The 16,020-nt window shown below is 49.3% G+C and overlaps 1 protein-coding gene across 1 annotated transcript in view; it reads right to left on the bottom strand.

Moving 5' to 3' along the window:
- LOC147668103 (uncharacterized) overlaps window positions 1-16,020 on the bottom strand; it is a 414,401-nt gene that overhangs the window by 251,232 nt on the left and 147,149 nt on the right. The window contains exon 4 of the mRNA XM_086948782.1: window positions 14,207-14,434. Coding sequence (XP_086804908.1) covers window positions 14,207-14,434 — 228 coding nt within the window. The remainder of the gene's footprint in view (window positions 1-14,206; window positions 14,435-16,020) is intronic.

Below are 16,020 nucleotides of genomic sequence, written 5' to 3'. Positions count from 1 at the left end.
GATGGATAGAATGGCGGAACGACTAGATAAACACGCCAAGAGGCATGATATGGCGGAAAGGAGGATGACCGAAGTGGAGGAGGCACAAACAGACTTGGACACGGCCTAAAAAAAGATGGAGAGACTGATGCAGGCCCTGCAGGATAAGACAGAGGATTTGGAGGCGCGCTCCCGACGCTGCAACCTACGCATTACGGGCCTTCCGGAAAGCACATCTACAGGCCCCATGGAACGCTTTGTGGAACAATTGCTCACGAAACTTCTGGGTGACGGAGTGTTCTCGGCCATGTTCACGGTGGAGAGGGCACATAGATCATTGGCCCCTCGCCCGCAGCCGGGAGTGCCTCCAAGACCAATAATCGCGAAACTGCTTAACTACAGAGACAGAGACACTGCGCTCCGATTGGCAAGGACGAAACAACAACTGCAGTATGAGGGGTCCGCTATATTGCTATACCCTGACTTCACAGCAAAGGTGCAGGAGGAACGCAAACAATTCATTCCGCATAAAAAGCGTCTCAGGGAGATGGGCTTGGACTATGCCTTGCTGTATCCGGCCAAGCTGCGCGTCAATAGAGGAGGCCATTCTCAAGTCAAGTCAAGTCAATACAAGCTTTATTCGATTAATTAAAATCATAAAAGCATTTCCAGCACAAATATACAAATAACAATTCATATATTAAAAAACATTCCATAAAAACAATATAGTTAAAAAGGAGCATATAAGAGAACAATTTCATATAGTTACATGTGATAGTGCAATTCATCAGAACAGTTGATGGTAAGTTAATATAAATACATATCATGGAACGTTTAACTTCAATTGTTTAGACTTAATACGTGTAGCTGCAACCAAAAAACTTGCAACCCCAAAAATTACTTTAATGCTATTTAAGAGCTGTAGGTAACGGAGAGCGGGACGAACTTGTGTGAACCCTGCGTCTCTCAAAATAGGTAATAAAAAGTGTTTCCTACATTCCTCCTTGTAGCTGCAAAACATAATAAAGTGCATCAGGGTTTGTTCAGAGAAATTATTGCAGCTAGAGGGGATAGAAGGATCTAATTTACCCCATACTGGGTAATTCCCCAGGGAATATTGAATAATATTCAGTCTAAATCTTACAAGGAGATTACGATGGAAGGGCCGAGACACAATGGACAAGTAGGGCTCCAATTTCGGGGTGGTCTGCAGTATGTAATTAGCTCTTACTGCCGTTTTTTGGAGCTCTATTCTTCCCATTCCATCTCCCTACGTTCCAGGAAATTATTCTTAATCCATAGGACATCTCCTCTCTTAATGGAGTTCGGGGCAGAGTAAAGGTCGGGCCTACCCAGTTTAAAAAATGTATTTTTGATACAGACCAACCATGGAATTTTGTTCGCTTTATCCAGTGCCAAGCAGTCTGTTAAAATAGAGTGATTTAGACTAATTTCTTAATTCAGCCAGGTCTTGGCCCAACAGGTCAGGGGTGCTAGCTGTAATTGATCACTGATGAAGCCAAGACCCAACTCTGTGTGAACTGAAAGCACTGGAGTTGATTGTGGGACCACTAAAAGGGATCTTAGAAACTTATTTTCTACCACCTGGAGTTTGTCTTGCGGTAGGTAGCCCCATAATGAGGCACCATACCTGGCGATAGAAAGTCTTTTTGACTTGTAGACTGTCAGTAGTGCTTCTACTGGACGTGAGTCTAACCGTTTCGCAAAGCCCAGTAGAGCGGAGGTGGATCTAGTGACAGCTAGGCCTTTAGCATTTTCTCATATCTTCACGGATCCCAAAGCTCTGCAGCAAGCGATGAAGCGTTGGTCAAGGGAGCGCAAGGAGAACGCTGAGAAGGACCCTGGGGACTGGGAGAGCGGTAGTTGTCTGGACGATCAGGATTGACCTCTTTACCTGCATGGCAGATTCCCTTGCGACTGTGCTACGTTGTCCCGGACAGACCGCCGACAGCCCCCCCTGAAGGGGTGGTGGGAACGGCGCAGACCATGAAGACTACAAAATGTACAGATAAGTGGTTCTTGAAGGGGGGGATAGGCGGAGAGGGTGGCTGCTCAGGTTGCATTATGGCACACTGTTGATCCACGTGCGCACTAGGCTCTAGCACACGGGTTCTCTGGTTGATATTATGCAGCGACTTGCATGGAGTTGGGATCATTCACCGGGTTGTGGTTAGGGCGCGCATTGCAGAGGCGGGGCGCACAGGAGACAATTTATGGACTGCTATTGCAACGTTGCGCAATTTCTGGACACTGTGCATGGCGGGAGCAGGTGGAGGGACGCACAAGAGCTCTGAGACAAGGTAGAGACTAAGACTCCAGGCTACCTAGGCCCCCGCGAGTACGGCACACTGTTGTGGTGGTTGTTCAAAGTTGGGAAGGGATTGCTGGGGTGTGGGGTGGGTGGAAGACTGACGGACCGTGTTGGGGTGGGTCTGCTGTGGGCGGGGGGATGGAGATTGGACGTATGGGAGTTACTGTTTCTGTTGTGGGTAGCCAGGGTGGGGGGGAGGGGGGGTAGGGGGAAGTTCGCAGAATGTTCGCTGACTCATTCAGATAACGCAAGGAATGCTCGTGTTTTTGTGGATTCGTACTACTGTATTGACTTTCATTGCCTCAAATGTCTAGTGCTTCAGTGATGGTTTCGGAAAATCCTGTTGATACCCTTCGAGTGTTGACCTGGAATGTCAGGGGATTGAATGACCATAGGAAGTTAAGGAAAGTGCTCCACTACTTACAGAGACACAACATAGATCTGGCGCTCATACAGGAAACCCACTTACCACTCATGAGTAAGATGTTGCAACACCAGGGCCTAATGTGGAACTCCACAGTCGCGGGGTTCACTACACACTCTAAGGGTGTCCTGACTTGGGCCAATCCACGTTCCAATTTAGATCTAAGGCTAGTTCGGGCTGATCCTGAGGGCTGCTTTTTAATATCTAGGTGTGTGGGGAAGGGCCACGACTTGGTGGTAGTTAATGTGTACGGCCCGAATGATGACTCCCCAGATTTTTATGCCCAGCTAGCCCGAAGCTGCAGAGATTATGCCACAGCACACATGCTCTGGGGGGGGGACTTTAACTTGGTGCTTGACCCGGAGTTAGACGGGTCCTCTGGGCCCCAACGTAGGCCGGCTGCGGCTGCAGTGGCCCTCCAGGCTGAGCTGCTGACGCTGGATTTGGTTGATGTGTGGAGGAGTAGAAACGCTGCCAGGGGTGGGTACACACACTACTCATCATTCAACAACATTCACACCAGGATTGATTACTGGTTGGCCTCTTACTCCATCACTAGCCGAATTATGGCATGCACTGGGCTTGCGCACACCTTATCTGATCACTTGCCGATACTGCTGGTACTGGAGACGCCGGCACGCAGGATCCCCCCGTTCACATGGCGCTTTCCCCCGTATGCGCTGTTGGATGACGCTTTTAGAGGGGAACTGGCAGAAGAAATTGACCTCTTTTCGAGAAGAATGTAGGCTCTGTGGATGCTTTCCACACGGTTTGGGGAGCGTTTAAGGTCTATATCCGTGGGATCGCTATGACTAAACACTCTAGTGTCTTGAAGGCCATACGGAAGAGGCTGCGTGTCCTGGAATCGGAATTGGCAGACCTGGAGAAACGACTCTTGGCTTCCTCAGACCCCTCCACGGCAGATAGGATTCGATCCCTTATCTCGGAATTCAACGAGGAGGCGGATAGGGAGGTTTGCTATATGGGGAAATATGCCTTGGCGAGAACTTATGGAGAGAGTTAGCGCCCCGGCTCACTATTGGCCAGAATATTACGTGACACCAGGAGGGCCCCCAAATTGACTGAACTTAATACCTCGGGGGGAGGCATTGCCACGTCAGACGAGGAGATCATCACGGAATTCCGTGATTACTACTCTAATTTATACACTTCAAAAACTGTAAACCTAGACTCGGACATAGACGACTACCTGGAACACATACAGCTGCCGTTCTTAGCTCAGTCAGACAGAGAGTTTCTAATGTCCCCTATCCAGGCGGACAAGATTTCTGACACCCTGGCTAGTATGCGGGCACACAGCGCCCCCGGGATAGACGGTCTGACGGTGGGATTCTATAAGGCATTTAAGGATAAACTTATTCCCCACCTGTCTTCCTTATTTGACGAAATATGCGAGGAGGGCAGCGTGCCGCACACGATGAGAGAGGCCCTATTAGTGACCATCTTGAAACCTGGCAAACCTCCTAATGTGTGTAGCTCGTATAGACCTCTATCCCTCCTGAACGTAGACACCAAACTCTATGCCAAGGTTCTGGCCACTCGTCTGTCCCTTATCGTGCCCGAGGTGGTGGCGCCTGAACAGGCTGGCTTTGTGCCAGGTAGGAACTTAACCTATAACATACGCACTGTGTTGGGCACTTTGCAACATGTGCGACAGGACGCGAAGGCTGTCGTAGTTTTCCTAGATATGGAGAAGGCCTTCGACTCTGTTGAGTGGCCGTTCTTGCTGAAGGTGCTGCGCAGACTGGGACTGGGGGAGCAGTTCTTAAAGATGATAGGCGCGCTGTACTGGAGACCTACGGCTAGGGTGCGCCTGGGAGACCGAGTCTCGGACCCTTTTGATGTTAGCAGAGGCACGAGGCAGGGTTGCCCCCTGTCCCCATTGCTGTATGCCCTCGTTGCTGAGCCGCTGGCCTGCGCGCTACGTGAGTATCACTGGCACCGAGGGGTTAGTTTCCCGACATATAAGATTGTCATCTCGACATACGCAGACGACACTCTACTTTATGTGAGGAACCCGGAAGTGAACCTATCCCCGGTCTTACGTGAAGTGGTGCGTTTTGGCACCCTCTCAGGTCTGACAATAAACTGGGAGAAATCTGTGGTGTACCCGTTGACCCCGGTGACTTTCCGCTTTGACATGGAATACCCCTTACACTGGACGACGGTCTCTGTGCGGTACCTTGGCATAATGATCCACACGAACGCGGAGGTCCTTTTCCGCGAGAACTATGGTGTGGCATACAGTAGATGTGAAGACGATGTGGAACGGTGGTGTAGACTCCCTCTCTCCCTGCTGGGCCGTATAGCCATCATGAAGATGGTGATACTGCCACGCTTCCTTTTTCTGTTTAACACTTTGCCCATGATACTCTCGAAAGCCTTCTTCGTGAACCTAACGAAACTTATGGTCCGGCTGGCCTGGGGTGGTAAGCAACCACGGGTTAAGTGGAACACACTTACGCTTCCATATGAGCTGGGTGGGCTCGGCGCTCCTGATCTTGAGCGATACTATAGGGTGGCACAGGCTGCCCACTTGCATACGTGGATTCACGGCGAGAAGAACATCCCTCACGTGCGGATGGAGCAACTCTTTGCGGGCCCGCTTCCGCTTCCAGCTACGGTCTGCACCCCAGTGGACCGGAGAGTCGGAGTACTGGATTCGAATACTGCCACAAAGCATGCCTGGAACTCGTTGCTGAAAGCCAGGTGCGGTGAGTGGCTCTACTCTCCCTCGATGGCGGTAGAGTGGATGTTGTGGCTGGCACCCATCGAGGAAAAGAACGTCGTCCGAGCCTTGCACGGACTGGGGATTAAGACCGCGGGAGAGCTGTTTGAGGACGGGAAAGCTAAAACATGGGATCAGATAGTCCAGGGCGTGGATAGCCCGACGCCGTTACAGCGATTCCAGTTTCACAGGGTTCGATGCGCCCTGAAAGACGCCCTTGGCCCAGATTTGGAAGAGCCGCCAGACCTACCGGAACTCTCCCAGGTCATAGACACAGTATCTTCGCGTCATATGACAACACACCTCTACAGGAGCATTGCCTCGCACAGAGCGCAGGAACCCTCCAACGCCCGTCTTGCCTGGCAGAACGACCTGGAGACCACGATCGACGACTCTATGTGGACATATTGCTGCACTAACACTAGGAAGCTGTCGCTGAATGGTCGACACAGGTTGATTCATTTTAAATTCTTACAGAGGGTGTACTACACCCCAGAGCATCTACATCGTTACGGTCTTCGGCAGTCCCCTGAGTGCGAGCGTTGCCAAGCACCTGTGGCCGACTTCCTACATGTGGCGTGGGGATGCCATGGGGTACACGAGTTCTGGGTGGCAGTCATGGCGGAGCTGAGTGAGATACTGCACCATGACCTTCCGGTCGACCCGGCCTTGGCACTACTGGGCTATTCAAAGACATTGCCGGTGGCATTCAGGCGTTTGACAGATATGGGCTTATTACTGGCAAGACGTGTAGTGGCGCAGTGCTCGATGAGGGGTCCGACGCCAACCAAGAAGCGGTGGGCCAGGGACATGGTATACTGCTCCACACAATCGGAACACTACAGTGAACTCCTACCACCCACCAGTCGCCCGAAAAACTTTTGGGGTCTATACAACACCTTTAGGCACACTAGAGAGGACGATGCCGACACGCAGCATGAAGGGGAGGAGGGGGTACAGTGACTCACACATTGGCGACAGGCCTCCGTGAAACCATAACGTGACAGGTTCGATGGTGACCCATGGGGAACGGCGGTGGCTGGGTGGAGTATAGATACACGGTCGCCCCGCAGTGTGAGGCCAGCTGTGATACACACAGGACACTTCCTGAGGGTGCGCTGAGCTCACGCAGGTCATTTTGGGGCAATTACACTTGCGAGGGGAGACACGAACATTGGAACGCAATGCATAGTGACTCCTTATTTTGAGATATGAAAGTCAGCGAACTGGCCGTTTTGTTGGGAGGGGTGGGGTAGTTGGAGGGGAGTTTGGAGAAGGGGGTTGCGGCGGGGCAGGAGGGAGGTTTCTTTCAAAATAAAATGCACCTACATTGCTGTGCTCTGAGTGTAAGGCCTACACAGATCTGCTGCGATGTCAACATGGACTTTTCCACGTATGCTATAGGGATTCCTGTAGCTCCCAGCGGTTAACCTTGCGGCCCGCAACTTGGGCTTCACCTTTGACAACTCTTTGTCTGGAAGTGTCCAAGTCAACAAAGTTGTAGGGGCCTGTTTTTCCAAATTGCGTATGATTAGGAAAATGTTTCCATATCTCCCTCAATCATCTCGCAAAACAGTTGTTCAGGCACTTATCACCACCCTCCTAGACTATGCTAACAGTCTATATGCAGGTGCCCCCCTATACCTTATTGACCGTCTACAAATTGTCCAGAACGCGGCTGCTCGGCTCATTGGTAATATCCCTGTTCGCACCTCGGTCAGGGCCTACCGGGTTGAGCTTCACTGGCTTCCTATAGCCCGTCGCATTGATTTTAAAATACTGACACTGACCCACGAGCTATCCATGGAATTGGCCCGCTCTACCTGAGAAAACGTCTCAAGATCTCTTCCTCAGTTAGACACCTGAGATCCAACAGTCTGCGTCTCCTGATGGTGCCAAGATTTAGGCTTTCTCGTACTGGCGGCAGATCTTTCACCGTCACTGCTGCCAAGCTCTGGAATAGCCTTCCTCTTGACCTCAGGTTCACTGATTCCGATCCAGCTTTTCGACGCAAACTCAAGACCTGGTTGTTCCTTAATCATTAGGTCTTCAGTATTCTCAGGTCTTCAGTATTTCCTTTTCCATCAGTGGGATGTGTTCTTGGTTACTCTCTATGGGGACTCTCATGTAATCTTAGCGCCGGGACACCTCCGCCGGAGGTAGCCGTGCGCTCAACAAGTTTCTAAAATAAATAAATAAATAAATAACCTATGTTCTCTTAGGGACCCGTGCGCCGCCGTACCCCAGGGTTGACAGCACATGGCTGTGTATTGGTAGTTGTATGGTTGCTGCATGGGTATGTGATTATCGCATTGCCGGCCCGAGGGGGTTGCAGGCAGTAAGCTGTGTATGTGCCTGATTGTATTAATAAAGGTGTTAAAAAAAAAAACTCTCAACGGGCCTTTCACTCCTCCCCACTCGAAGGGAACCTGAACCACAGGATAGTAGCTCAGAGTGCCATCAGCCAACACGGCTGGATGGAATACATCAGTTACTACTTGCTCAGGGGACACCAGCCCCCTCACTACGGTGGTCATGCTGGCACCTTTGTCCCACAGAGCCTCCACCTCCTCCCCGTTAACCTTCACCCTCTGCTGGTACTTAGCATAGTTCGATGGTAAGGACATCACTGGGACCATCTCTCTGTCCCCAAGTGAAACCAGGGTCAGGTCTGTCCACTCCCCGTCCCTATCTTGGGGCAGCTCCACCACAAGCGCTACACCCGGGACTCTTGCCACCTGTGGGGGCTGGGGGTCTCTTGCAACACTGGGGATCCCCCTTGTAGTGTACAACCTCCCGCATTCGTAGCACCAGACAATTCTTGCCTGCTGACTCCTGTCAGGGTAAGTGGGCTTTGGGGAACTGGAATGAGGTGGGGTACCTACTCCTTTCCCAAACTGTCTAGTTTGTGGGCCTCGTGAGAACTCCTTCTTTTTATCTCCCCCCTCTTTATTCTGGGGGACGCCCTGTCTGCCTTTCGGGCCATCTCCCCCGGGGCCCTTGTGTGACACCCAGGTGCTAACCCAAGTATCCGCCTCCTTCGCAAGCTCACGGGGATCAGTCAGCTTGCGGGCCACCAGATGTTGATGCAGCTCCGGAAAACACTTATCCAAGAGGTGCTCTCTCAAAAATAGATTGTACAGGCCCTCATAATCTTGCACCTCACTGCCACGCACCCAACCATCCAGAGCCTTACAGGCGTAAACAAAGAAATCCACAATTCTGCATGGACAGCTTATGGCTGCCACGGAACTTTTGGCGATACCTTTCGGGGTTGAGGCTAAACTTTTTAAGGAGCGCCTCCTCCATGGGGGAATATCTGAACTGATCTGCCCTATTAAGGTACAGGAGGGTTTCCATGACATTGGGAGGTATGTAACGATACAGGCCACCTCCCCAGTGTTTCTCGGGCACCCCATGGGCTGTCAAGGCCACTTCATATGCCTCCAACCATTTGGCGATATCATCCCCTTGAGTGTAGCTCGCTATCACCCCCTTGGGTAACCAAAACCTAGGCTCTTGTTGAGCCCCTGGTACGCTGCCACCATTGGGACTTGCTGGCGCACTCAATTGCAAAGCTCTCAGCTCCAACTCCTTAAGCTGAAGCTCATGCGCCAAATTTCTCTCTTCCAAAGCTAATCTTTCTCTCTCCCTCTCGTGCTCTAACTTGGCAAGCTCCCATCTCAATTGCCTCTCCTCCCTCCTCTACTCATATTCTTTTGACGACCCACTCCTTCTAGATCCAATACTGCCTGCCCTGGAACGTCTTCCTGGCAACACATTTTCAGTAACAATAATACCCAGTACGTCTAGCTCTTCTTGTGTGGCCGCTTTCCCTGATGTGCCCTGCCCCTCCTGTCCCCATCCCCTCTCCCCTCTCCCCTCTCCCCTCTCCCCTCTGGGTGGGCTCCTACCCATGCCCTCAAGGCAGTACGGAGTTCCTCCTTTGCGGCTCTCCACCCAACCGGCACCCCCATCCCCTGACAAAATTCCCTTAACTGCACCACTGTATACTCTTCAAGGTTGGCCAGCTGGAACTCCATTTTGACAGGTGGGGACCCAGATAAGTAAAGGAAAGATACTAGGACGTAGGTAGCAAGATTAGGTCAAACAGGTCTCTATACACTCAGGTCAGACAGTGGGGGTCACTTGAGTAGGCTTGCATGTGCGATAGGTGTCTAGTCTAATTGCAGCGCACTCTGTCCCACTGGAGGGTGCTGTATAGTCACAGGTCCTGAATCCCACCGCTCGCCACCAAAATGTAGGAACTGGGTTCGCCAGGTCCCCGGGGGGTAGCTTGGACCGAGCAGGCAGGCACCCGAAGCTTAGGTGTTAAGTGACTATACAACACACACATCCACTGAGACAATAAGTGCACATAAAGACTGAGTCCACACCACAATGCTTGATTCAAATAAATAAGTTTTATCTGGGATCAGAATCAGGGCAGTCAAAAATCACAGCAGCATTAACTCATTGCTTTCCCTTAAAAACACATGCTTTCCATCTCTTGGCCATAAATACTTAAATAAATAAATATTGAATACTAAATAACGGTAGGCCTGGTAACAGTCTTGCTCCTAGTCAGCACCTGCAATGTATTCCCTTTTAAGGAATTTAAATAGCATTTCATTACTCAGCAGCAGTCACTTCGTTGCTGCAGGAATAAATGCGTGTCAATAAATGGGGGGTAAACATTTCCTAGCTGCAAAGATAAGACATTTATCAGAAAATGTAGTGCATTTCACAAGGCTGGAATAAAGCAGCTCAATAATTAGAAATAAGCGTTTCTTTTAGGTAAACTCCAACAGTTCATTAAATGGGCAGCAGGCACTAATAACCTTTCCTGCCGGCAAAATGAGCATTTCTTTTGGTCAGAATAGGCAGGACATTACTCTCAGGAGCTAAGCATGACAATTCCAATAATAATCAGGCCACCATAACAGAATAACCTTTCCCCTACTAAGGGGTTAACTTTTCCCTAGGGATAGTCACGAGAGCCCCCTGGAGGGCTCCTCAAACGCCACAGGGCTCCTGCCCAGTCCACAGTACTTATCGGGGCCAACGGGGCCCAACTACAGTCTCCTGTGGGGTGGGCGGTCTTGGAGGCTCCCCAGGGGTTTACCTTACTTCTTCGCCCCCTTCTCAGGCTCTTGTGGAGGTTCAGCACGCTGTGTTTGATACCCGGAGGCGCGCTCTCACTACTATGCTCTCCGGTGAAGTCGGGGACAGACGGGGGCTCTGGTACCCTTCGCGAGCCCCTGCGCAGGTTTCTGAGCCGGTCCCGGTCCTCCCTCAGTGCTTGCAGTGACCGGGAACCAATGGGAGGCCCAGGCACCCAGCGACCGCCAATAGCAGAGCGGCTCGCTGGGCACAGCACAGGGACTCAATCAGCACACGGCGGGGCGGAGTCAACACGGGCGCCCCCGTCGCGTGATGCCAGATCCAGGCTTCAGGCCTAGCGAGGCCTACTGCGGCCTGACAAGATTTCATGGCGGCAGTCTCCTGGCCCCGGGGGCCACCGAGGGGATGCAGAAGGCGGCGTTGGCGTCTCGGGGAAAGCGCCGGGCCGCGACAATGTCGGCGAGGCTCAGAGGGCCCCTGGTAGTAAGTTCAGGGGTGCACTCGGTGGAAAGCGCGAAAAGGGGGCACAGCTGAGAAGCGCCTGGTAGCTAAAGCGCTTGGTCCTCGTAGCGCTTTGGGGGCAATTCACGATCGCGCCTTGGGCAGCTCTCTTTGGGCCCACAGAGGGTCTCCACGCAGTAGCGCTTCTCAAGGGGGCACAGCGCTTGCCAGTCAACAGTTCACAGCGCTACTCAGGGGCACCATAGGAAAGCGCTGGATAGGGGAATCAGACAGAGTTGCAGATCAGATAGCCCAGGACAGGCCACACAACAGTGGCAGAACAGCAGAGGGGACCCAGGTGAAGTCAGGGAGCGCAGGAGGTGACACAGCCCCAATACCTGGTTGGTTCCCCACCAGGCCTCTGGGCAGTGATAAGGTCTTCTTGGCGCTAGCTGGTTCCTACGCCCTTGGTAGAAGTTACTTGAAGAGAGGGGGAGGGGTTTGAGTTGAAGGCTTGTCAAGTTTCCTCAGCAGATCACTTCAGGTGGTCCCTGGGTTCCCCTCCCGCTGGGCCAGATCAGTGAGCTAGTTCAGTGTTCCTCACACAGCTTGATGGGCAGCGCCTAAACCCTGTCACCCCCAGTGGCATAGGTTCCTGACTAGGCCCCACCGCCTAAGTCTCCTGCGTAGGGTCCCCCAGTTCAGTGATGCCCCAACTGACTCGAAAGTTTCCCTCCCTTTCCTTTTATAGCGTCAGTTGGCAGTGGCAGTTGGTGTCCACTCCCCTATTCTGGAATGTTCCAGGAGATTCCTCACTCTAGCTATGGGCAGGCTGGCAGGCTGGCAGGCTGGTATTGCAACAATGTTTAAGGGTTCCAGCCAACTCCTGGCTACTTGAGTGCGCCTATAAAGACCACACTGCAGTAGCAGGGGTCGGTGGCAGCCATGTTAGGGGAAGAGAGCACCTGCACCTTAGCATTGATAAGCAATGGGAAGGTGCCCAGAGACCTAAGGCCAACAAAAAGTAGGTGGGAAAAAATGGGGAAGACCACCCTAAGGCTGACAGGTATAACAAAGGGTGTCCCATTTGCTGTTACACTTTCCTTAATATATTCTCTCTCTTTTGACTTGAGTAGTCTAAAGGACTCCCACTATGTCCCTGTCACAGTCCGATTCATTGTCAAAGAAAAGCTCAAATAGAACCATCATTTTCATGCCAGAAAAGAGGACTATATTTTAAAGGCTGTGGGCAAGCAACTGACAGCAACAACTGAAGATGGGTGAAGGAGACACTGTGATATAGATGTGATTTATTGGACTACAGTGCTACTGATGGACTGCTGGCCCAGTGGCATTGGGTTGGCCTGCGTGAATGGTGTTGTCTCATTCACAGTGGGAGATATTTTTAAAAGTAAATGGCTAAATGCTCTTTGTTGCCTTTAGGACAGATTCTTAGTTTGGCAGAAAGGGTACTCCATCATGAAGGCAACAGAGAACTCTCTCTGCTGAACTGAAGGTCCACCAAACTTATTTAGAAATGAGCGGGCCTTCATTATATCGACTGCTTGCTGGAAAGGCATGGTGAGCAAAAAAACGATGGATTTAGGCCCAGATCTCTGTACTGGGGTGAATGTATGACATTGTTCTGCATTCTGTCCATCACCTGTTATTTTTGCTTCATTATATCGACAACAGAGACTACTCCGTCACGACCATACCCGATAGAGTAAGGGCCTTCAGAGGTTTTGCCACCTGATTTAGAGTGGGTGAACACATCACCAGTTCACTCAAAATTAGGCTCTGCTTTACTTACACCACAGGCTCTCTTGTCGTTGGCCATTCTGAACCCTTCTGATAGAAAAGTGAGTCTTATGTAGCATGACATTTATATTCAGAGTCTGAAATGTGCATTGCTTGATTTCCTTTGATAGTTGTTGAGTGGTTTGTGGGTAGCTCGTCACCATACTACACCTTCTATATATGTAAAAAATTCCCCACTCGTCATGGGGGAGGCGATTTGGTGATGGAGCAAAAGTCCATCTGCCTAAGTGTACAACATTGTCTTCATTGTTACTTTGATAATGGGCCCAGGTAAGAGGGCAATGTATATGTTAAAATATTTAAAATATTCTTCCTCTGCTCACTTCAGTTACAGTTTTTGTGTACAGTTTTTGTGTAACTGTACTACAGTTACATGAGTATACATAACAAAGAGTAGGCCTGCACCAACATGATTCACACCACTACCATAGAAACTAACAGTCAGGCACAAGCAGATATTGTTCTCCCGATTTAAAGATTCAGAACATGAGTGCTAGTTGCCATAGCTTTGAAGGTTTTGTAGCCCATTAGAGATATTCTAAAGCCATATAATACACCACAACAAAGTGGTATGCTTTTGGAAATCGAGGGTCCTAATGCAATCTTCTCCATGGAAGTTACTGTTCTAAGTTGGTTTCCCTGAGTGAAAAAAATTATGTTGAGTGTCACTTTGAGTGCAACATATCTATATATATAAAAAGGAAAGTATGTCTGTTTGTCCTTTATGCATTACTACACCATTCATCCGATCGCCAAGAAACTTTGGAAAGTTGTTGAGTACACACCTCCCGCGACGGTTTCTGGCAAAAAAAAAATTGTTAAAAGTTGTTGAGTACACACCCGCGAAGGTTTCTGGCAAAATAAATATCCCCCTCGTACCCCCAGGGACCTCATAATCTTTCCAATACTGAACGTTTACAGTTTACGGTGCAACTCACTTTTGAAATAACCATCAACAAAGCACAAGGACAATCGCTGCAAGTGTGTGGACTAGATTTGGAGAATCCGTGCTTCTCACATGTACAACTGTATGTGGCCAGCTCACGCGTCGGAAAACCTTCTGATTTATTTGTGTATGCACCAGACGGAAAAACAAAAAATACCGTGTATCCACAAGCACTCGAATAAACAGAATTAAAACAACACTTTAAAATGTTTTCCATGGTAAAATGAATACGTTGCAATAAGAATGACACAATGTAAATTGAATGTTAGCATAACAAGTTTCCTTAAATTTTATTTTCTTCTGAGATCGTAGCAACGCACGACGGGTAAGCTAGTCTATTATATTATATCAGAAGATAAGGAAAGGTGACAGAATAAGGGGAGTTCTCACCTCTCAGTACATCTTCACTTATGTCCTCTGCTTTCCTCCTCCCCTTAAACTGCAGAGCTGTGTATCCCACTTCGTCCTCTGGTTTTCTTCTACCTTGGAAATGCAAAGCTGTGTATCCCTCCTCATCATCTGGTGTCCTTCTCCCCTTAAACTGCAGCCCTGTGTATCCCTCCTTGTCCTCTGGTTTCCTCCTCCCCTTGAGCTGCAGAGTGGTGTATCCCTCCTCGTCTTCCATAGTTAAATTTATAAAACTGGACTACTGAACAAAGGGTCTGTGCTTTGAATGGTTTCTCATGAAGCTGCGTGGCTGCGTCACTGCTCTCTATACCGTGCACAAGAACTGGAAACCACCAGCCCTCAGATAGAAGGTGTCACATGGTGACGAGCTGCCCACAAACCACTGAACAACTATCGAAGGGACTCAAGCAATGGACGTTTCACACCTTGAATCTTCGTGTTTTATGTCATGTTGGGTGTAAAATTGCAGTAAGCCTGGCAAATAGCAAGTAGCCCTGGCTACACAAGACTCCCTTTTATATCAGAAGGTTTCAAAATGACAAGAGTGCCCGTAGTGTGAGTAAGGCAGAGCCTGATTTTGCGATCAGAGGCAAATTTCAGAATGAAATGGAAAATCCAGATCAGAATTTCCCAGTTCATTTAAAGACTCCTTCCAGAAATCAAACAGTTTCCTGTTATCCCTATATTGTAGATCATGTCATCAATACCTTTGCTGGTGTACTATTACTCTGTTGCTCTTTTACAATATTTCACTTAAACATAAATTTACCTGTATAAAACAGAGATTGAAAACCAGAACATCAGCAGAACATTTCGCGTTTTCACATCAAAAGCCATAGCATCTTCCAACGTTTGTCAATATATATTGAGTTGGGGAAGCATCCATTACAATGCAGGCATTACAATGCAATGCCTTTACAACGCAGCCCATACAATGCAAGATCCATTACAACGCTTTCTAGTACAATGCATGCCATTACAACGCTGACCAGCACCTTCCCTGAGGTAAGCACCCAGCGGTGTTAGAATAGTAAATTACGTTGTAATGGTGCATGCATTGTAATAGCATGCATAGTAAAAACCACGTTGTAAAAGTATGCGTTTTAATAGTTTACGTTGTAACATCATACATCCATTGAGTGGAAATGGGAGGTATTACAAATTTGGTTAAGGGCTTCCATCATCAACCTTTTGGGTGCTATCGTGAGGAAGTGAAATTCAGTCCTGGGTAGGAACATATGAAAACCTGCATCTCCTTTTGTACCACAAGGACAGTGGCCTTTGTACTTACATTAGCTGCACGCACATTTTGGGTAGAATACTGTAGGAATAGCTTTTCTAATAGACATTTGTCTGATTTTCTGTACTTCCACTTCTTGGCAGTAGGGTTTACCACACTTTGGCCTAGAGTTACTTTTGCTTTGCAGTGCTTTGCATCAATGGGCCCCCTTTCTGTACAGTCATTCTTCAAACCTCTACCGCTCACAGATCTTGTCAACATACTCAACTCACTTAAAGCCACTTCTTATGAAGGCTATGTCTTGCCCTCTTCCTTCATCAAAGCTGTGCCTCCTCCTTCATCAAAGCTTTGTCCGAGGATGTTCTCTGACCCCTAATCACCATTGTCAAATATCTCAGTAATTGAGAGGGAAGAACTTACCATTTTTTGGCATTGAGAAAATTAAAACATTTGGTTTGGGGCACTATATGTAAGGTTTGCACTCATCATAAGCCTTTGAAGGAAGCCTTCGCAAAGAACAAATGGATTCCATCTTTTCAAGGATTATAATACGGGA

This window comes from Lissotriton vulgaris, unplaced genomic scaffold (genome assembly GCF_964263255.1).
Source record: "Lissotriton vulgaris unplaced genomic scaffold, aLisVul1.2 SCAFFOLD_504, whole genome shotgun sequence".
Taxonomy (NCBI): Eukaryota; Metazoa; Chordata; class Amphibia; order Caudata; family Salamandridae; genus Lissotriton; species Lissotriton vulgaris.
The sequence above is the reverse complement of the archived record's forward strand: the minus strand, read 5'-3'. Positions and strand labels throughout refer to the sequence as shown.